Below are 23,512 nucleotides of genomic sequence, written 5' to 3'. Positions count from 1 at the left end.
ACAACTCTGAACTGATTCCACAACTTACAGACTCGCTTTCAAGGACTTTACAAATGATGTTCTTGATATTATTTATTTATTTATTTATTCTTTATTTTATTTGCACAGTTTGTCTTTTGCACATTGGTTGTTTGTTGGTCTCTATGTATGTATAGTTTTTTATAAATTCTATTGTATTTCTGTAAATACCTCTGACGTACTGTATACGTACTTTGATAACACACTTATTTCTGACTTTGACTTTAACTTTGAACCTGGCGTGCCAGGGTGGGTTAATTGGTCACATGGGCGTAATTAGGCAGTGCGGACTCTTTTGGCCAGAAGAGCTGTATCCTTAAATAAAAATAATAAATAATGTATTCTACGCCACCCTAGAGTCCCAGAACATGTATCCCAGGACTACTGTTGCTGAGGGGAAGACTGGATTCCCGTCTGTTCCCAGGGATCTGGAGCTTAGAGTTAAGAAGGTTACAGCCTGCAGATCCAAGTTTATCTTCTCACTGTTAAATAGAAAGTCTCCATTTTCCCAGAAAATGCAAGAAAAACCTGTCAATCACAGACCTCACTTGGGCACATTCTTGTCATAAGACTTCTTATCTAAGTTCTGTCTCAACTCTGAACTGATTCTACAAGCAACACTCATCTAAAATTCAGTACCATAGGTTCATTTTTTATTATTTGCACAATTTGTTTCCTTTTCACATTGGTTGTTTATTTATAGTTCTTATTTATCTGTCATTTTTTTTGTAAATTCTATTGTATTTCTTTATTTTCCTGTGAATGCCAACAAGAAAGTGAATCTCAGGGTTGTATATGATGACATGTATATATTTTGATAATAAATTTACTTTGACTTTGAAAATAGGTTATTTTAGCTTTACAGTATTTTTGCTAAAGAAAATACTGAGATTAATAAATTATTTTGCAGTACTTGTGAATGGCTTGAACGTTGGATTTTAGTGATAGTGACTGAGCCACATATGCTCACTTCCTTTTCCATTGAAAGAGAAAATAAGTTAGTGATGTTAAAGCGAGGTCTTTGATCTTGACAGCAGTACAGACTGACCTGTGGAGTTTGAAGCATTTCTCTGATGCCTTTTTTTTCCATTTCCTGCATTAATAGCATTTTTCCCTTTTATTGAATTATTGAATTGCTGTAAACAGGAGAGATTCCGCAGATGCTGGAAATCCAAAGCAATGCACACAAAACGCAGGAGGAACTCAGCAGGCCAGGCAGCATCTATGGAAATGAATATACAGTCGATGTTTCATGTTGAAACCCTTCATCAGGACTGGAAAGGAAGGGGGGGAGAAGCCAGAACAGTGGCCACTCATTTTAATTCTACTTCCAATTCCCATTCCGACCTGTCGGTCCATGGTCTCCTCTGTGATGAGGCCACACAGGATGGAGATGTAACACCTCATATTCTGTCTTGGTAATCTCCAATCTGGTGGCATAAGCATTGAGTTTTTTAACGTCCAGTAATTTCTCCTCCCTACTTCCTATTCTCTTCTCACCTGGCCAGCAACTTCCTCTAGTGACCCTCCTTCCCTTTCTGCCATGGTCCGCTCTGCTCTCCTATCAGGTTGTTTCTTCTTCAGCCCTTTACCTTTTCCACCTATCATCACCCTGCTTCTTACACCATCCCCCCCCTCCCCCACCCAGCTACCTTCTCCCTCACCTGGTCTCACCTAGAACCTGGCAATTCTCCTCACCACCCTATTCTGGCTTCGTCCCCCGTCCGTTCCAGTCCTGATAAAGGGTCCCGGCCTGAAGTGTTGACAGTTTCTTCTTCTGCACTGAATAGCTCTAACGGTTTTGGTTACAGAGTCAGTCATGGGTTTGTGGTCAGTAAGCTGACACACCTACACATAACGAGAGTGATCAGGTGAATGGTAAACAATATCCTCGAAGCAAACAGTTTGGGCCTCTATCTTTCTCCAGGTGCTGTGGAACACAAAGCAGTTAGCATGATGCTTTACACCACCCGAGACCCAGGTTCAATTCCTACCATTGTCTGTAAGGAGTTTGTACTTTCTCCCTGTGACCACATGGGTTTCCTCTGGGTGCTTCAGTTTCCTTCCACAGTCCAAAGACATACCGGTTAGTAGGTTAATTAGTCACAGGGTTGGACAGTGTAGTCTTGTTGGGCCAGAAGGGTCTGTTACTGTGCTGTATCTCTAAATAAAAACTGGGTATTAACGGGATCAATATAGTTTCTTGATAAGAAACTACAATCAGTATCAAAATCAGGTTTAATATCATCGGCATATGTAGTGAAATTTGTTAACTTTATGGCAGCAGTACAATGAACTGCGCGAAAAGTATAGAGAAAAGGCTGAGTTACATTAAGAATCTATATTTCTATTAAATAGTTAATTAAAAGAAGTAGTGCAAAATAACAGAAATTTTAAAAGTTCCGAGGTAGTGTTCATGAGTTCAAAGTCCATTTAGAAATCCGATGGCAGAGGGGAAGAAGCTGTTCCTGAATCGCTGAGTGTGTGCCCTCAGGCTTCTGTACCTCCTACCTGATGGTAACAGTGAGAAAAGGGCATGACCTGGGTGGTGGGGATTCTTAATAACGGACACAGCCTTCCTAAGGCACCACTTCTTGAAGATGTATTGGATACTATGGAGGCCGAAACCGATGATAGAGCTGACTAATTTTACAGTGAGCTACACCATCAATAAATGTTAGAGCTTAGAGTGATATTGCCTGGAAACAGGCCATTTGGTCCAACTGGTGAATGTTACCATGTTTCTCAGCCAGCTGGTCCAGTTTGCCCGTATTTGGCCCATAGCCCTCGAAACCTCTCCTATCCATGTATGTAATTCAATATCTTTTAAATATTGCTAATATGCCTGTACAATCACTATTTCTAACAGTTCATTGCAAATAGGCACCACTCTTTGTGTGAAGAAGCTGCCCCGATCTCCCTTTTAAAGCTCTGAACTTCAGTTGGTGACCTCTTGATTTTGTCAACTCTTCTCTGGGAAAAAGAATGTGTGCTTTCACCCTACCAGTGGCCCTGACGATCTTAAGTACCTTTATGAAATCACACTAAAATCTCTATTCCAGAGGATACAATCCTAATCCATGCAACCTGTCCTTGTAACTCAATCCCTCAAGTCCAGGTGACCTCCTGTTGTTTTTTGTACTCTTTCCAGATTCATAACACCTTTCTTATGTTTCTGATTACAGAGGGCTTGCTTGCTATGTGCCGCCTCATATGTTGTGGGCGATCATGGTCCTTCCAAGACCATGACCGTTCTTGGCAAATTTTTCTTCAGTAGCCTTTACAAGATGGGTGACCCCAACCATTATCAAAACCCTTCAGAGATCGTCAGCATGGAGTCAGTGGTCACATAACCAGGACTTGTGATATGTATCAGCTGCTAATACGGCCATCCACCACACCTTGTCCCCTGGCTTCGTGTGAATTGGGTGGAGGGGTGAGGGCTAAGCAGGAGCTACCCCTTGCCCAAGGCTGACCTGCAGGCTAGCGGAGGGAAGGAGCACCTCTCACCTCCTGTGGTAGAGACGTATCTCCACTCTGCCACCCAAGATTACAGAGCAAAATAGCTAATTAGATTTATCTCTAACCTTCAAATACTCACTGGATTTTTTTTTTGTAATTTTTTTATTGAAATTCATCAAACAAACATTTCCATAAGATGTACAAACCCCTTTATTTTTTTTTGTAATTTATTTTTTATTGAAGTTCATCATCAAACAGACATTTCCATGAGATGTATTTCAGACATTGTACATATATATCATATACTCATATATATCACAAATCTCCACAAAGTATTTATCTGAGGTATACACTTATAGAAAAGAACAGAAAGAAAAAACAAGCAAAAGGAAAAAACTATGTACAAGTAGGGAGTGATTTTTTTTTACAACATATTCATTGATTTGTGAGAATAAAATCAGGCCTATGAGGCATTATGTAGTTAAACTATTTTTCCCAGTATGAATCAAATTGTTCCAGCTTATGATTAACAGATGCTGTTATCTTCTCCATTTTGTAAATGTCCATTGTAATTTCCATCCATGCATTTAAAGTTGGGCTCTCCTGTTTTAACCATTTCCTAGTAAGAGTCTTTTTACCAGCCACCAACAGTATATTCATTAAACATTTATCTCTTTTCAACCATTCTTGAGGTAGATATCCAAAATACATGGTCTTACTCTCTAAGGGTATTTCACATTTAAAGATGTCTTGTAGGGCATTGCGTATCCCTCTCCAATAGTTTTTGATAACAGGGCAGTCCCAAAAATATGATAATAATTTGCATTTTGATTTCTACAATTTCTCCAGCAAACAGGGAGGTTACTATCATAATGGGATTTCTGAGAAGGTGTAATAAAATATCTTACCAAGTTTTTCCATCTAAACTCCCTCCATTTCTGTGAACTGGTACACTTCCATTGTTGTCCATTCTTCCTCAGATATAATTATCCCTCCTTCCTTCTCCCATTTAGTTTTAATGTTTCAAGTCGAATGTGTTTTAAGATTTGACAACCCCTTATACATGCTTGAAATGATTCTACTACCATTATCTGAATTATATGCTTTTCTAAAGAGCTCTATCAAGCATGTATTTGCCTTGGTTACATTTTTAAGCATCTTATTAATATATTGTCGCATCTGTAAATACCGATAAAAAATCTTGTTTTTCTAATAAATGTTTCTCTTTAAGCATTTCAAAACTGAACATTGTTCCTTCTTTCATTATGTTGCAAAGATCTGTTATTCCTTTAGCTGTCCAGTCCTTAAATCTAGCATCCAATTTATTTGGTGTAAAATCAGAGTCATATGCACACCATTTAAGAATTGCAATATCTCCCTCTAGATTGTATTCTTTTATAGTGGTTTTCCATATTTTAAGAGTCAATTTCACCCATGGGTTATCAATAGTATTTATGTACCTTTGCAGGTTGTTATCAGCCAAAATTGCTTGTATGGGGATGGGAAGTACACGCTCCTCAATGTTTTTCCATTGAGCGTCATATGATGGGTTACACCAACATATCACAGCTCTCAACTGTGCTGCAAAATAATAATCTCTAAGAGAAGGCAAGCCCCATCCCCCCCCCCCCTTTTCCTTTGCTAATTGCAAAGTTTTGAGACGAACTCTAGGCCTTTTACCCTGCCAAATATACCTTGATAGCATCTTGTTCCATTCATTGAATTGATTTTGATTAATTTCTGTTGGTAGGGTCTGAAAGAGATATAACAGTCTGGACAGTATATTCATTTTAATAAATCCTTGAACTGAGACTGAAAAAAGGAATCAGGCTCCATCTTGCCACATCTTCCTTAATTTTTTTATATAGAGGCTGATAATTACATTCTGATAATTTTGCCAAATCTTTTGGCATAATGATGCCCAAATATTTGAAAGACTCTGTGTGCCATGCCCAGGGGTATTGACTTTCAATTTCTCTTGGTGGGCTATAGTAATATGAAAGTAACTGGGTTTTATCTATGTTGATCTTGTATCCTGATAATTGACCATATTGTTCAAAGGATTGCATCAATTTAGGTAAAGAGTATGTTGGTTGCCCTAGTTAGATCAAAATGTCATCTGCATAACAAGCCAATTTATGCTCTGTCCCTTTAATAGTAATTCCCCTGATATCTTCATTTTGTCTGATGTATTGAGCTAATGGTTCCAGATATAGCGCGAAGAGTAGTGGTGACCATGCACAACCCTGTCTCGTGCCCCTTTCTAGGGTAAGACTATTTGATAAATATCCATTGATTTTAATCCTAGCAGTAGGATTGTCATATAGTGTCTGTATAGTTTTAATAATTGTGTCTTGGAAACCAAATCTATGTAAAACTCCGTAAAGAAAATTCCAATTAACCGAATCAAATGCTTTTTCAGCATCCACGCTTATCACGATTGCTTTGATTTTTTTTTTTGTATATGATCCATAATGTGAAGTGTCCTTCGTATATTGTCTTGAGTCTGGCGTTGTCATATAAAACCTGTCTGATCATTACGTATCAGTATGGGTAGAAACTCCTCTAATCGTTTGGCCGTGATGGAGGTAAATAACCTATAATCTACATTAAGAACGGATATTGGTCTAAATGACCCGCATTCCATTTTATCCTTGCCTTCTTTCGGCATAGCTGAGATAATCACTTCCTTCCAACTGGGTGGCATTTGTGTCTTTTTTAGAGCCCAGTTCAGCGTGGGAAGTGAAAAAGGAATTAACTCATTTTTAAATTATTTGTACCACTCTGCCGTATACCCATCTGATCCTGGTGACTTGCTTAATTTAAGCCTTCTAATTGCAGCTTTTAATTCAACTTCAGTTATGTCAGCAGTCATCCTTCTATTTTGTTCTTCGCTTATAGTGGGTAACTCTAGAGAATTCAAGAAGGTGTCAATTTGGGTTATGCTTCCCCCTGGAACTTCAGAATATAGCGTTTTGTAAAACACTTCAAAAACTTCTTGAATTTCACTTAGCTAATTTTTTATCATTTTCGTTCTTGGGTCCCGTTTCCACGCCAGTATTTTCATAGATTTCGATCCACTTTCATAATGTCTCTGTTTCAGAAACATTAAGTTTTTCCTGATTTCTTGCGTAGCCAAGTTATTTATTTCATTCCTAATTCTTTTAATGTGTCCTGTGCCAAATTCAATTTGTGTTTTCTCTCTAGTTCCTTCAGTCTATTTTGTAATTCCTCTATTGTTTTATTCCTTATATGAAAATATCACTATAATTTTCCCTCTTAAGACCACCTTCAGAGTATCCCATAAAATGGGAGGTGAAACCTCTCCATTATCATTAACTTCTAAGTAGAGACCAATTTCTTTTTTAATTTGTTCCTTAAAGTACGGATCATTGAGTAGACTTGAATTTAGTTTCCAAATAGTATTCTTTGGTTGTAGATCAAAATCAACAGATAAATATATAGGTGCATGGTCACTTACATCTATTGTCTCAATTCCACAGGTATTTATTTTGTCCTTGTCTTTTCCAAATGTTATGAAATAGTCTATTCTTGTATATACAGAATGTGGAGCAGAATAATGTGTGTAATCCCTTCTGTCAGGGAAAAGGTCCCTCCATATATCAATTAAACCAACATCCTCAAAAAGTGTATTAACTTTCTTATGTAAAGATTTTGTTTCATAGGTTTTTCTATTGGAAGAGTCTAAGTTTGGTTGTAATTGTAAATTTAAGTCTCCCTCACATATCAGGAGACCTTCTGTTTCTGTTACCATAATATCAGTAATTTTCTGAAAGAAACCAAAATCACTTCCTGTGGGTGCATATATATTCAATAGAGTAACTGAATTGCCGTCTATATTCCCCCTTACCAGAATATATCTGCCTTCTTTATCTCCCATTTCGAATATTTTTTCAAAATTTAGCTTACTTGAGAAGAATAGCAACTCCTCTCCTATGTCCTGATTTATATGAGGAGAAAAACAGATTAGTCAAGCCCATTCTCTTTAGTTTCTTATGCTCATTATCACTTAAATGAGTTTCCTGTAAATATATTACTTGGGCTTGTTCTTTTTTCATTTTGGATAAAATTATCTTACGTTTGATTGGATTTAATAGCCTATTTACATTAAAAGAAATGAATTTTACCTTGTCCTTAGCCATCTGTATTTATCAGTCAATGTATCATTGAAATTAGAATACAACTTAATCGATCTACTCCTTGAACAAATAAGAACCAAGAAACTCAAATAATAACAAAAATGGCAACGAACGTGTGATTCCAAGGCTGAGGTCTCGAATAAATGACCCTCCATTGAGCTAGGGGAAATGTCTAGCTGTGGGGGATAACCCCTCCTATTTGTGAGTTGAGGGCCCCCATTGCAGTATTCATAAAAGTCAGTGAACAAATCCATTACACAGAAAAGATTTTCCTGTGTACTCTATATATATACATAAATGCACACATACACATATGCACACACACACACACACACACACATATATACATTCTCATTTTGGTGGGGAAAAAGGAGTAAGCGAGCGAATAAAGAATAACAACTAAGTAATATAAAATCCACATTATAATAAGTATTTCTCGAGATAGGTATATCACCGTGTATTTTTGCTTCTGTTTAGCTTCTCAGCATTTTTAAAGTTAGCCAGACCTTATGGCTCTTCTGAAAGGGGTGATGACTGTCCCGGTCTCTTCCTGATATGTTTCTCTCGGCTTCCTCCCGTCTCCTGCCTTCTCGATTCTCGCACTATTTCCCAAGCCGAGCGAGACAATTCCTCAGCCAGGCTTTCTTTCGTTTTGGTCATGCTGACAGACAACCCTCTGGTCTTCACGTCTGTAGTCGCCTCTTCCACTGTCTGGTACAACTGTGTCCTGTTGTCATAAAACACTCTTAAGTTTAGCAGGGTATAGAGTTTGAAATCTAATCTTATTTTGCTTTAGTACTGGCTTTACTTTGGAGTATTCTTTTCATTTCTGGAGGACCGCGGGTGGGGGGGGGGTAATCTTGGTTGAAGTATATTAATTTATCCTCTAAAAACTCTCTTCTTACCCCAGGCCCTTCGTAGAATCTCCACCTTGGTGCTGTACTGAAGGAATTTAATTATAATTGATCGTGGCTTTCTCTCCTGGGTAGGTTTTGGGACTAGCATGCGGTGCGTTCTCTCGATTTCCAGCTCCATAGCCGAGGGAAGATCCAGCGTGTCCCGCAGTAACTCTCTGACAAACTCCGTCATAGATGGGCCCTCCGCTCCTTCGGGAACGTTGTAGATTCTGCTATTTCTCCGCCTTGATCATCCCTCCAGATCAGGCAGTTTATCTTCTTGGTGATGTATTATTTTTATTGTCTTGCTCGGTATCCGCTCCACGTTTTGAACGCGATCTTCCACCTTCTCCATGTGAGTCTCTGCCACCGCTGTTTTTTGATTAACGCTGGCGAGCTCTGCCTTAATATCATGGAGCTGCTGCTTTATATCTTTCTGGACCTCCATTATTTCTTTCAGGATTTCGAAGATATTCGCCGCTTCATCCAAATGAGGCCCAGCAACCGCCTTGATAGCACACAGTCAGGTCGGAGAGCCGCTCGCTGCACTCCTCTTGGACGCAGGCTCCACAGTGTCGTTTTTTTAATTTCCATTTCTTCTCCCTATTCTTGCCCCTCTTTTCAGTTCAAATATTTTTTGAAAGATATTATATTTGATGGGTTAATGGGGCTTAATACGCGTTTTTCTGGAGGAGCTAGTGACTTAAGCTGCCATTCTCGACGATGATGTCACCGGATAAAAAACTATTCACTGGATTCTGCAAGATTTCTTTGGATTGAAGATAAGAATCTACTGTTGTATGAAAGTAATGTGATGGATATTCACTTACCGAGGCCCAGGAAGCTTATTGCTAACCTCAGCTTTCTAATGAAGCAGCCTGACCTTTCTAAAGGGTCAGAGTTTTGTTGATAAAGTTAAGCCTCTTTGTTCAGTTTTTTTTTGGAAAATAAGACCGGTCTCCAGTTCTTAAGGTGAACTGCAAGCAGTAATCAGATTGAAGTTGGAAGCAGACTTCAGCAAACAGTGCCACTGTTTCCTCCAAGTTGCACAGTAACGGAAATGCTCCCACGCACATAGCTTTTGTTGCAATGCAGCTGGGGTTTTCTTTTATGTTATGATTTATTGAAGTGCCGTGCAGTTTTCAGGCCGTGTAAAAATTTCCTGCTAAGGGCAATGGTTGGTCTGCGCATCAGAGAGAACTTTGAGCAACAGTGTGGGTGGCTGATCCACAGTGGTCAGGTGTGGGGCTGACTGTAAGAGGTCTACTTTGCAAAGTGATGTGAGCAGGAGACCTTGTCTCCATTAGCCAAACAAGGGCATATCACACACAGTTACAAGTTGGGATGTTTGTGTACTCAGAGGGCTGTCCCTCAGCATTGTTTGGGGTCTCTGTCACCAGGAGTTTTCCAGACCATCTGTGTGAGTTACTTTGTCCCAGCAAAGGTATCTTTATCACATGCAAATATCAGAAGCCTTGGGGATGGTTAGGAATGACAGAACGATAGAGTTACAGAAAGAAGAACCTGGATTGTTTCCTCACATCCTTGATCTTTTCCACCCACCTGCTTTCACCTATCACCTTCCAGCCAGCCTCTTTACCCTCCCCCCTTTCTGGCATCTTTCCCCCTTCCTTCTCAGTTCTGAAGAAGGGTCTCGGCCGGAGAAATTGAGACAGACACAGCCAGAACTGCTGAGGTTCTCCAGCATTTTGTTTGTATTGCTTAGATGGCGGGGGTCCTTGATGATGGACGCTGCTTTCTTGTGGCATCGCTGTTTGTAAGTGTACTTTGTGATGGGGAGGACTGTTCCTGTGAAGAACTGGGCTTTATCCACTACTTCTCGTAGGCTTTTCCATTCTTGGGTATTAGTGCTTCAGCATCTGCAGAATCCCTTGTGTTGATGCTCTTGGATTCTCTTCTAACCATTCTTTGTTCTCCTCCTGATGATTGCCACGAGTCATAGACAGTTTGTGGTGAGTTTTTGGACTGGATAATATTGGACTAATTGTAGACAGTTTGTGGTGAGTTTTTGGACTGGATAATATTGGACGGAGTACAGTAATAGTGAGGTTTTGGACTGGATAATATTGGACGGAGTACAGTAATGGTGAGGTTTTTTTTCTGATCTGACATGCATAAACAGGGCACTGAAGCAACCCACACATTCCAGTTGTCTTGTCTGAGGTCAGAAAATGTTCCACATAAATATTCTTCATCGCTGAAACTTATTTGGCTAACGGCATTGGCAATGTGTGTTACGAGACCGGAGGTTCGTTTACTGTGAGTGTCGCTTTAAGTGCCCGAGTGAGGCGGGACTATGAGGTCAGTCACAAGCTGCGGCAGCCGGCTTCAGACTTTGAGGGAGAGGGACAGGCTGTTGGGACTTCAGCTTGTCACTGCCATGGTTTGGAACTCTCCCATGCCCAAAAGATTGGGTTGATCATCGGCATGCAGTGCACAACGGATCTGACTGTCACTTCATATCATCCATATGTGTGGATTTGGTGGAGTGTCCTGTGGTATCACTTTTATTGGCCCTTACCTGGAATCGGGGTGTTACGTGATATTCCTGTCACTGTCACCTGGTGATATTTCGGAACAATTCGACGGATAAGATCTTCGGCGACTGTTATTTCGTTTACTGAGCGTGGAATCTGTGGAATTCTTCATAATTGCCTTCTCTCTACATTTTCGTGTGGCTTGCCGAATCCCCTCACTCACTTATTCTGTGGGTTACTGAACTTTTCTACTTTACCATCTTAAGACTTTAAGCACCGTTTCCCAAGATTGATAGTTTGGGAGCTATATATACACAATTATACGAATAACACTGTTAACTTCTGTTTATTTCACTTAATCTTTTATATTTGGAGTAGATACTAATAAAGATAGTGGTTTTAACATCGAAACCAGACTCCATGTATGATCTATTGTGGTCAGGATAAGGACAGTATACAACAGGAACAGCCTCTCTGGCACACAGTGTCTGTTCCAACCATCAAAACTAACCAGAATCAGGTTTAATAACACTGGATTTTGTCGTGAAATTCGTGACTTTGCAGTCTCAGTACATTGCAATACATAACAATTTAAAAATCTATAAATTACAATAGTAAATATATAATTAAATTACTTAGTGCACAAAGAGAGGAGAATTAGTGAGGGAATGTTCATGCCAAATTACCCAATTACAATGAGAAGTAAACGTATATACAGTACAGTGGTGCAAAAATAGTGGGGTGTTGTTCATGGCTTCAGAAATCTGATGGTGGAGGGGATGAAGCAGTTCCAAAAACATCAGCTTCCTATACCTCCTCTCTGATAGTAGTAATGAGAAGAGGGTGATGGCTCAAGAAGGAGGCATCCATCATTGAGGATAGTGAGGGCCCTTAATGATAGAAGCCAGTGTCTTGAGTCATCACAGACAGACGTACTTTATTGATCCCGAGGGAAATTGGGTTTTGTTACAGTCGCACCAGCCAAGAATAGTGTAGAAATACAGCGATATAAAACCATAAATATTTAAATAATAATAAGTAAATTATTCCAATGTAAAAGTGTACTTCTCTATGACTCTATAAGAGTAAAGAATAGTTTTATTTAGAAACATAGAAAACCTACAGCACAATTCAGGCCCTTCAGCCCACAAAACAGTGCCGAACATGCCCTGACCTGAGAATTTACCCATAGCCCTCTATTTTTCTGAGCTCCATAAATCTGTCCAGGAGTCTCTTAAAAGGCCCTATCGTATCCGCCTCCACCACTGTCGTCAGCAGCCCATTCCACACACTCACCATTCTCTGCATTTTTAAAAAAAACTTAACCCCGATATCTCCTCTGTACCTACTTCCAAGCACCTTAAAACTGTGCCCTCTCATGCTAGCCATTTCAGCCCTGGGAAAAAGCCTCTGACTATCCAACACGATCAATGCCCCTCATCATCTTATACATCTCTATCAGGTCACCTCTCATCCTCTGTTGCTCCAAGGGGAAAAGGTTGAGTTCACTCAACCTATTCTCATAAGGCATGCTCCACAATCCAGGTAACAGCCTTGTAAATCTCCTCTGCACCCTTTATATGGCTTCCACATCCTTCCTGTAGTGAGGTGACCAGAAATGAGCACAGTACTCCAAGAGGGGTCTGATCAGGGTCCTATACAGCTGCAACATTACCTCTCGGCTCCTAAATTCAATCCCACAATTGATGAAGGCCAATGCACTGTACGCCTTCTTAATCACAGAGTCAACCTGCACAGCTGCTTTGAGTGTCCTATGGACTTGGACCCCAAGATCCCTCCACACTGCCAAGAGTCATTATCATTAATGCTATATTTTGTCATCATATTTGACCTTCCAAAATAAACAACCTCACATTTATCTGGGTTGAACTCCATCTGCCACTTCTCAGCCTAGTTTTGCATCCTATCAATGCCCCGCTGTAACCTCTGACAGCCCTCCACACTATCCACAACACCTCCAATCTTTGTGTCATCAGCAAATTTACCTCCACTTCTTCATCCAGGTTATTTATAAAAATTACCAAGAGTAGGGGTCGCAGACCAGATATTTCCAAGTTCCTGCCTGATAGCCCCATATTTCCCCTTACTCCAATAAAACACTTTGCTAACTTGTCTGTTCCTGTCCCCCTCCAGTGCTATGTTAAAGGAGATAGAGTTGTGATCACTATCTCCAAAACGCTCTCCCACTGAGAGACCTGTCTCATATATGTTGAAACACACAGCAAAATGTGTCTTTTGCGTGAAGTCAAACCAGCTGGTGGCAGCCCGTCAGTGTTGCAATCCCTCGAACACTAACTCGAAGGAGGAAACCCTGAGGAAAGACATGGAAACTCTATGGAGATAGCAGCAGGAACCGAACCCAGCTGGTGGCCACTGGTGCTGCAAAGCAGTTGAACCAATCGCTACACCACTGCCGCCCATCCACAGGTCTGTGGCTCAACACTGTTACACAAGACTGATGATCGTATTCGTTTCTATTTCGCCATTGTTGACATGCAGATAAATCAACCCACTTTCTATTTTGACGTTTACGATCAGTTTAGCTTTTCACAATTACTTCTAATGTTACCACAAGGTGTCCCTGTGTATCCATCATTTGATCAATCTTTCATTTGTGATTCAGAATCAGAATCACATTTATTATCACTGACATAAGTTGTGAAATTTGTTGTTTTGCAGTAGGACAGTACAATATATAATCTAAGAAACTGCAAATTACAAAAAGAAAAATATATATATATACACATCTCCAGCCCTTTATCTTTCCCACCCATCACTTTACAGCACCTGTCACCTTCTCGCTATCCTCCTACCCCTCCTCCCACCTTTTTATTCTGGCATCTTCCCCCTTCCTTGCCAGTCCTGATGCACTCAGCCTGAAACGTCCTATAGGTGCTCCCCAACCTGCTGAGTTCCTCCAGCATTTTGTGTGTGTGGCTCTGGATTTCCATCATCTGCATACTTTCTCCTGTTTCTCTCTATGTATTCATTTTAATTAGTTGGGCAAAAAGAGAGCTTAAAGGAGAGAAATCGTGGGGTCGTGTGAATGGGTTCACTGTCCATTAGGAAATCTGATGGCAGAGAGCAAGAAGCTGTTCCTGAAATGTTGAGTGTGTTTCTTCAGGCTCCGGTACCTCCTCTTTGCTGGTAGGATGAGAAAAGGGCATGTCCTGGGTGATGGGGGTCCTTAATGATGGATACCACCTTTTTGAGTCACCGCCCTTTGAAGGTGTTCTCCACGCTGGGGAGGCTGGTGCCCTTGACAGAGCTGGCCAAGTTTGCGACTTTCTGCGGCAATTTCCAGTCTTGTGTAGTGGCTCCTCCATACCAGAGTGTGACTCAGCTCTCCACAGTACACCTATGTAAACTTGCGAGAGTCTTTGGTGACATACCAAGTCTCGTCATGCTCCTAACCGAGTATAGCTACTGTTGTGCCTCCTTCGTAATTGCATCAATATGGTGGGTCCAAGTTAGTTCTTCACAGATGTTGACACCCAAGAACTTGAAACTGCTCACCATTTCCACTGCTGATCCCTGGTGTGTGCTCCCTTTTAAAGCCCATAGAATCAGAATCAAGTGTAGTTTCCCTGACTCCTATGAGATTGCATGAAATCTGCTGTTTTCCAACAGCAGTACAGTTCAAAAATCAAAAATTAGCATAAATCACTGCAGCGCCCTGGTTAAGATTGTTACTGCTAATGCTGTAGGGTATTTCATTGAGTAGCTTTCTGTATAAGCAGTATGTCCTGATGATTGCATGTCTCAGTTTCGGGTAAAGATGAGGGTCTGTGATGTTCAACTTAGGAATGTTGTGTCAGCCAATCTGGAGGGTGGAGTTGGGAGAAGGTTTGATGGAAAGCTGGGTGGAGAGAGATTTGTGTCGGACGTTGGTAGGGTTTCAAAGGCTTCAAGGTTTCAAAAGTACACTTAATGTCAGAGAAATGTATGCAATATACATACTGAAATGCTTTTTTTTCGCAACCATCCATGAAAAACAGAGGAGTGCCCCCAAAGGATGAGTGATAGTTAAATGTTAGAACCCCAAAGTCCTCCCCAGCTCCCCTCCCTCCCACGTGTAAGCAGCAGCGAGCAACGATCCTCCCCTGTCCCACCGGCAAAACAAAAGCATCGGCACCCACCACCAAGCGTGAGCAAAGCAACAGCAAAGACACAGACTTGCAGTTACCCCAAAGACTTCAAGTTTCACCTGGTATTTGACATACCACAGGCTGTCTCTCCCTAATAAGGGAGAAAGAGATGTCTCCATTTCACAGTGAGAGGGGAGACATAACAAACAACTCGCTGGTTTACGATGTTACAAGTCCGTTGCATTGCTTTTTCTGAACTCTGTGCCCAAAGATCTTGGGTCTCCAGGAACACAGCCTTAGATCTTCCATGACACACCGACCTCCTGCCCAGACGACCTTCGATTCACCCACCTCCAGAGCCACGAAATCTCAGACCTCCAGGTCAGGGTCTTCAAAGGAACCCTGAAAGGGAAAAACAGAGATATTAAAGAGAGAAATAGAGCTGTTTCCGAGGATGTCAGCAAAGGAATGGCCATTAGGCTCAGAATCGGTTTGTGGTCTTTTTGGCGGAAGCAGCAGAAAGGACAGGAAGGAAGATGGCTGAGGATGCCATGAGCACGAGCATCCCCGAGCTTTGTGCAGATGAATGGCTCCAAGGAGGCAGGGCCAGTACTCCAGAGAGAGCACCCATTTGTTCAAGATGGATTTCGGGCGAAGCTCGGAATGTGGTGTGTGCTTTCCTGCAGACCGTTGGTCGAGCGTATGAGTGAAAAGACAACTCCAGGACGAGCTCCAAATTTACATTTGGACTGGTTTAACTGTAATGAACCCTTTTGGTTTTATTTTCCATTCTTTTTCCTACCAACTGTTCGATAAAGCTGAAAACTGTAAATACACTTTTTAATTTTATGCAGTGTGCGATTCATTATTTCTTGCTGCCCGACAATTGTGCATGGGCAGTATTTGTGCAACATTTGCTGAAATCGAGGTTTCTTCAATCAGAACATCATGACGTTCCTGTGTGGGTGAGCCTTGCATCACATTGACCCTAGACACATATTGTTTATGAAAAGATGGCTTTTCACCGCTGAATCCCACAGCCATTGGTGGGGCCGGCAACAAGACAAGTTTCCATACGAGCCGAGTGAGGGGGCTTCATTACGAAATAAAACCAGTTTCATAGACTGAGGGGAAGAAGCTGTTCCTAAAGCATTGAGCATGTGTCTTCAGGCTCCTGTACCTCCTGGTTGATGGTAGTAATGAAAAGAGAGCATGTCCTTCGAGGTGAGGGTTCTTAGTGGTGGAAAGCACCTTCTTGAGAAGACTGTCCTCGATGGTGGGGAGGGCTGGCCCGTTTATCGGAGCCTCCGTGCCAGGCAGTGAGCAACCAGTCAGATTGCTCTCCTATGTACGTCTGTAGAAACTTGCAAGAGTCATTGGTGACATCCCAAATTGCCACAAATGTGTTGGACCTGATAAGCCTGAGTTGGAGAACATAGTTCATTGATTGTTGATGAAGTTCAATAGTTTCAGTGAATCATGTCACTGATATCCGTTTAAATCATTGAGCCTCCCCTCCATGGCCTCTGTCTATACTTCTTGCTGCATCGGTAAAGCAGCCGAGAATAATCAAAGACCCGACTCCAGACATTCTCTCTGCTCCCCAGTCCTGTTGGGTCCCAGCCTGAAACACATCCCACCAGACTTGAGGGCAACTTCTACCCCTCAGTTGTCAGACCTCGTGGATGGACTCTCTGCTCCCTAGTCTACCTAGTTATCATCTTGCACTTTATCATTTACCTGCACTGCACTGTTCTGGTGGCTTTTACACTGTTATCGTTTTACCCTATTCTAACGCAGTGTACTGTGTGAGGAATTGATCTGTAAGAACAGTATGCAAGACAAGTTTTTCCACTGTATTGCGGTACATGTGACAATAGTAAACTATTATAATAAACCAAAACCAATACTGCTGTTTTCCAAACAGGAATATATTCAGAAATCGGAGATGCAAAAGGACTTGAGAGTCTGAGTGCAGGATTCTGTAGTGGTTAATTTGCAGGTTGAGCTGGTAGTAAGGAAAGCAAATGCAATCTTGGCATTCATAGAATATAAAAGTAATGCTGAGACTATAAGCCATTGGTCAGACTACATTTGGGGTATTGTGAGGAATCTTGGGCCGTATCTGAGTTAGGATGCGCTAGCATTGGTAAAGGTCCAGTGGAGGTTTACATGAGTGATCCTGGGAATGCAAGGGTTAACATATGAAGAGTGTTTGATGGCTCTGGGCCTGTACTCACTGGAGTCAGAAGAATGGTGGGGGGGGGGGGGGGGGAGTCTCATTGAAACCTATCAAATATTGAAAGGCCTGGGTAGAGTGAACGTGGACAGGATGTTTCCTATAGTGGGGGAGTGTAGGACTAGCGTGCACAGCCTCAGACTAGTGGGACGTCCCTTCAGAACAGAGATGAGGAATTTCTTTAGTCACAGGGTGGTGAATCTGTGGAATTCATTGCCACAGGCAGAGGTCAGGTCATTGGGTATATTTAAAACAGAGGTTGCTGGGTTTTTCATTAGTCCTGGCATCTAAAGTAACGGGGAGAAGGCAGGAGAATGGGGTTGAGAGGGGTAATAAATCAGCCATGATGGAATGGCAGAGCAGAAACAATAGGCCGAATGGCTTAATTCTGTTCCTGTTTTATGGTCAATGTTAGATATAATAACATAGCCCATTATATGGCGACACAGTAGTGCAGTGGTAAGCACAACACTTTAGACTTGGGTTCAATTCCCGCCACTGTCTGTAAGGAGTTTGTACATTCTCCCCGTGACTGCATGGGTTTCCTCCGGGTGCTCCGGATTCCCCTCCACGTACTTTCCTCCAAAGACCTACCAATTGGTAGGTTAATTGGTCATCGTAAATTGTCCGTGATCAGGCTAGGATTAAATAGGGGGATTGCTGGGCGGCACAACGCAAAGGCTAGAGGGGCCTGTTCCAGGCTGTAGCTCAAATAAAAATAAATAAATATTTATTGCATAGTTTTGGCTTTGCAACATGAAACAAATTTCTCTGACATACAAGTCAATGATAGTAAATTGGACTCTGATTCTACTTTTTAGGTGATAGGTCGCAAGCCAGTGATAATGACCTGATTCTGACTCTGTCTTACAGGTGGAGTGGTGAAGACAAGCTACAGGATGACCACTGAGCCGTAACGCTAAGCAATATGTCAGGTACGCGGTTGATAAGAATACCTTTCAGTCCAATTCATTCTTCCTGGAGCTGTCCTTCGCTGCTTCAATGTGCCCGTGTCTGTGTTGTTGTAACTACAGTTCATTGGACCAAAGCACTGTTAACATTGTAGATTTCCATAAATGATTTTGTCTTTTGTCGCATACTATTTCAGTGGTATCCCGCACAGTGGGTCTTTCCTCTTCTGGCTGCTCAGTGATGCAGAGGGGCTGACAGAACGTAGAACAGTACAGCACAGTACAGGCCCTTTGGCCTGCTTTGTTTTGCTGACCTTTTAACCCACTCTAAGATCAGTCAGACCTTTCCTTCCCACTTAGCCCTCCGTTCTTCTATCATCCATGTATCTGTGGTTATATTTTGTAACTTCAAAACAGTAAATGAGTTAAAGGGAAGACACAGGAATCCAAAATGTGAGTCTGGCTTTGTGTTCACTTTAAGTGAGGCACGCACATATCACATGGTAGTGTGATGACATATGAAATTCACGTATTTATACATATAGCCTGCAATGAGTCATTTAAACAAACGAGAATGCTTGATCAACCAATACATATGCATGATTACTGAAATATTAGAAACACAACACTCATCTAAGAGTTTATTACACGTCTGCAATGTACCTGTCTCTACTGACACCCCTGACAGCGTGTTCCTCATGCCCAGCGCTCTCTGTGTATAAAACTTCACACACACACACACCCCCCCCCCCCCCAATTCGGAAGCCATGCTCTTTAATCCAGGTAGCATTCCTGCTAAGTTTCCTCTGCTCCCTTTATTTATTTGTTTATTTAGAGAACCTGCTCAGTAACAGGCCCTTTTGGCCCACTCAGCTCAATCCATCCAGTTACTCCCTGTGACACATTAACCTACTGACCTGGAACGGGGAGGAAACCGGAACACCCGGAGGAAACCCGCGTGGTCACAAGGGGAATTGAACCTGGGGTGCTGCGCTGTAATAGTGTTATGTTAACCGGTACAGTACAGTGCCCTCTCCATACTCTTCCTACAATGAGGCAACCAGAACTGAACACGATATTCCCAGTGTGATCTAATTAGAGTTTTATAGATCTGCAATGTTACCTCACAATTTGCATTACCTTACAAATGTGTATAAACATGATTCATGTGTATAAACTCCATTCCTCTCTATGCAACTCATTTGCACATTTTTTCAATTTAGCTGATAATCTTTCCTTTAATTCCTCTTACCGAAGTTTAAGGTGAGTGGGATTTTTGTCACAAGTACCAAGACACATTGAAAAGCTAGTCTTGCAAATGATACATACAGATCAGATCATTACACCATGCATTGAGATAGGTCAAGGTAAAACAATAACAATACAGAATAAAGTGGAACAGCTACAGAGGAAGTGCAGTGCAGGTAAAGAAAAGTGCACGGTCACATCGAGGTGGTTGTGAGGCCGAGAGTCCGTCTTATCATACAAGTGGTCCCTCCATGAGTCTGTAACAGCAAGGTCGAAGCTGTCCTTGAGCCTGGTTGGAGTTCTGTGATTTCAGGCTTTACCAGTGGGAGAGGGAAGAAGGGAGGAAGAGGGGTCTTTATGCTGGTTACTTTACTGAGGCAGTGAGGTGTAGACAGAGTCCACGGAGGAGAAGCACAACAAAAACTATGCCGAATAAAAGCGTCACAGTTACAGAGAAAATACAGTGCAGGTTGACAATAAGGTGCAAGATCATAACGAGGTAGATAGTGAGGCCAAGAATCTTATCGTATTAGTGAACCATACGCGGAGCCAGTTTTTTTAAAGAGAGTGGTGGGTACCTGAACTGCACTGTCAGGCATATTGGTGGAAGCAGTACGATAGAGGGGTTCGGGAGGTTTTTACACAGGCATGTGAACATTACAAATCTGCAGCACGGCGGCGACAACAGTCAGAAGGATTAAATGTGTTACTGAGTCACGTTAGACACGGTACACGCCAGCGACAAAGCAGGCCTGCTGCCTAATGGAGAGTGTCTACTGCAGTTAGAAGGCCCAGTCAATTTGCCGTGTGATCGATCGGCACACATGCACATTCTTGCAATTGATCTGATACACTCCAGCCCTCCCCGCTATTGGCGGGAACCGCAGGGGAAGGGAATGAGTGAGACAAATGGAGAAACGATGAAATGTCTACCCTGCTTAGTGTCGGTCAACTGGCCAGCACACCCCTGAGGGTCTGTTCAAGAGGCTTTTAGACAGACAGATGAATACACGGAATGGGGGGGGTGGAATTTGAATAACATGCAGACAGAATAGAGTCGGCAAACCCCTTCACCAGAGGTGCTGCCCCTCCCTGGACACCGCATACACCAATCTGAATTAGGTTTCATTAAACTAAACCTCCATAATATCTTTGAGTAACGGATTTCCTAATTAGATTGTGATAAGTCTTAAAGCACATCGCATCTGGACCCTCCAGAAGGCGCTTGGCACCAATCCACATAGAGCTTATTAATTAAGCATAAAGCTTGGGGAATTCAAGATGAATCTTTAGATGGATTTGAAAATAATGCTGAAGAGTGCAAAGTATTGAGCAGTTTTAGATAAGTTATGTCAGTGCTGAAATGCTTTAGGTGTTGCTTTTGAGACAATAAAACAAAGAACTTAGAATCTTACAGTACAGACCCTTCGGCCCACAATGTTGTGCTGACTTTTAACCTACTGGAAGATCAATATACCCCTTCTCTTCTACATAACCCTCCATTTTTTTATCATCCACGTGGCAATCTAAGAGTTTCTTAAATGTCTCTAATGTATCTGTCTCTACCACCACCCCTGGCAGGGCGTTACATACTGCCATCACTCTCTGTGTAAAAACTTACCTCTGACATCTCCTTATCTTTTCCTCCAATCGCCCTAAAATTATGCCCTGATGTTAGCCATTTCTGCCCTGGGAAAAGTCTCTGCCTGTCCACTTGATCTGTGCTGTTTATCATCTTATATACGAGGATCTCGTTACGATTCAATAAAACTAGTTAAAGAGTGAGCAGCTTCAAGATCCTGCACATCAACATTTTGATTCAGGTACAGATTTATTTATAGCATGTTCATTAAAACATACAATGAAATGCATCACCTCCATTAACAACGTGGCCCTTCGGCCCACAATGTTGTGCTAGCCTTTTAATTTAATCCAAGATCAACTTAACCCTTCCTTCCTACACAGTCTTGGGCCTGTTTAAAAATGTCTTAAGTATCCCTAATGTATCTGCCATTATAGCTAATTCACATCATTAATTTGAAACTAAGTGCACTGTGCTCAGAGTTTTTTAAATGGAGTTGTGGGCCGCAAAAGGGGAGTGAGATGGTTCTAGGATGGGCAACTTAGAAATCAGAAGCAGAAACAGAGGTAGGCTGTTCATGCTCGACGAGTACCAGTCCTACAATGCCAGCCAGTTCCCCAAGGCCTTCCCATTTCCTGATCCTTCAAAGATTTTCCAATTCCCTCTTTAATTAAACCTAATCATCTCTCCACCACAACTCCTCCTAGAGTATAGAATACCCAAGTTTCACCACTGTGTAAGGAAGAATTTCCATTGCCTATTAGTAAGAGTAACAAAGGTTACGGGGAGAAGGCAGGAGAATGTGTTTGAGAGGGATAATAAATCAGCCATAATGGAATAGCAGAGCTGACTCGACGATGAATAGCATAGCTGATTCTGCTGCTATGTCTTATATTTCTATATTGCTTTCAAATGGTCACCCTCTAATCTTCTAACTTCCCCTCTTTTTCCAAGAACTCCCACATGTGGAAATGTCTTGACATCTCTCCTATCATGCCCCGACAATGGGGCATAAAGAAGGTTGGGAACCACTGTGCTAGAGTCTTCTGTGTTTCACCTAGCAAGCTCCACATAATAAAGACTGAATTTCTTTAGTGGCATTCTCTATCCTCACATCTCACACTCCCATGCAGCTGGCATTGTCTACAAACCTAATTCTATATTTATTTCTAAGTCGATACTAGAGATTACGAAAAGCTGGGATCCACGCAGTGGACCCTTCTATACCCTACTGCTCACTGCCCACCAGAATCAGCATTATCGTCACTGACTGATATGGCATGAAATTTGTTGTCTTGAGGCAACGGTACAGTGCAAAGACATAAAATTACTTTAAATTACAAAATAAGTAAATAATGCAAGTGAAATAAGGGTTAGCAGCACGATGTTTTACAGCTCGCAGATTCAGAGTTCAGAGTTCAATTTCATGTCCTCTGTAAAAAGCTTATATGTCTTTCCCATGTGCGCGTACGTTTCCTCTGGGTGCTCTGGTTTCCTCCCACATTCCAAAGACATACTGGTTAGCAGGTAACTCACACAAAATGCTGGTGGAACGCAGCAGGCCAGGCAGCATCTATAGGGAGAAGCACTGTCGACGTTTCAGGCCGAGGCCTTTAGTCCCTGACGAAGGGTCTCGGCCCAAAACGTCGACAGTGCTTCTTCCTATAGATGCTGCCTGGCCTGCTGCGTTCCACCAGCATTTTGTGTGTGTTGCTTGAATTTCCAGCATCTGCAGATTTCCTTGTGTTTCTGGTTAGTAGGTTAATTAGTCTTTGTAAATTGTCCTGTGATTAGGCTAGGGTTAAATCAGGCATTGCTGGTTGGTCTGGCTCTTTGGGCCGGGGGAGATGGTCAGGGTTTTCAGATACTGTGTAGCTCCATTCAGAGAAGGACCTATTTATTCCAATTCATCACTTCTTGTCCATCAACCAGATTGGTATCAAAAGCAGTACAGCACCCCCAACCCTCTGTGTTTTAGTTTTCCATACTAATCTCTAGGTGGGATTTTGTTGAAAGACTTATTGAAGACTTACATTAGTTTCCTCCCATCATCCACTCTAACTGTTCCATCAAAAGTTTCTAGTAAATCTGTCAAGGATGATCTCTCCTTTGTAAATTCATGCAAACTTTGAAAGATCTTTCACCGTTTGTTTCGCTATTATCTCTTTAATAAAGGACTCAAGCATACCTCTATTACTAAAAATTATTACAGGCAAAACAATCCAAAACTCTGATAGCTCTCCCTGCTTCTTTAAACCGTGGGCCTACATTATCAACCCCCCAATCCAATGGGAACAACTAGAGATTGTAAAGTGCATTGCAAAATGACCTTGAATGCATCCCTGATTTTCCAGGCCACTTCTTTCATTACTCTAGGATGCAGACTCAG

The 23,512-nt window shown here is 41.8% G+C and overlaps 1 protein-coding gene across 12 annotated transcripts in view; it reads left to right on the top strand.

Annotated features, from left to right (window-relative positions):
• The window catches only part of LOC132378242 (thyroid hormone receptor beta), a 220,174-nt gene that overhangs the window by 69,535 nt on the left and 127,127 nt on the right, over window positions 1-23,512 (top strand). For all 12 annotated transcript variants that reach the window (XM_059944984.1, XM_059944978.1, XM_059944976.1 and 9 more), the window contains one exon: window positions 18,256-18,317. In XM_059944984.1, the coding sequence (XP_059800967.1) occupies window positions 18,311-18,317 (7 nt within the window). In that variant the 5' untranslated portion in view covers window positions 18,256-18,310. The remainder of the gene's footprint in view (window positions 1-18,255; window positions 18,318-23,512) is intronic.

The sequence above is a fragment of the Hypanus sabinus genome, chromosome 20 (genome assembly GCF_030144855.1).
Source record: "Hypanus sabinus isolate sHypSab1 chromosome 20, sHypSab1.hap1, whole genome shotgun sequence".
In the NCBI taxonomy this organism is placed as follows: Eukaryota; Metazoa; Chordata; class Chondrichthyes; order Myliobatiformes; family Dasyatidae; genus Hypanus; species Hypanus sabinus.
Note: the sequence above shows the minus strand (reverse complement) of the source record. Positions and strands in the feature narration are given on the sequence as shown.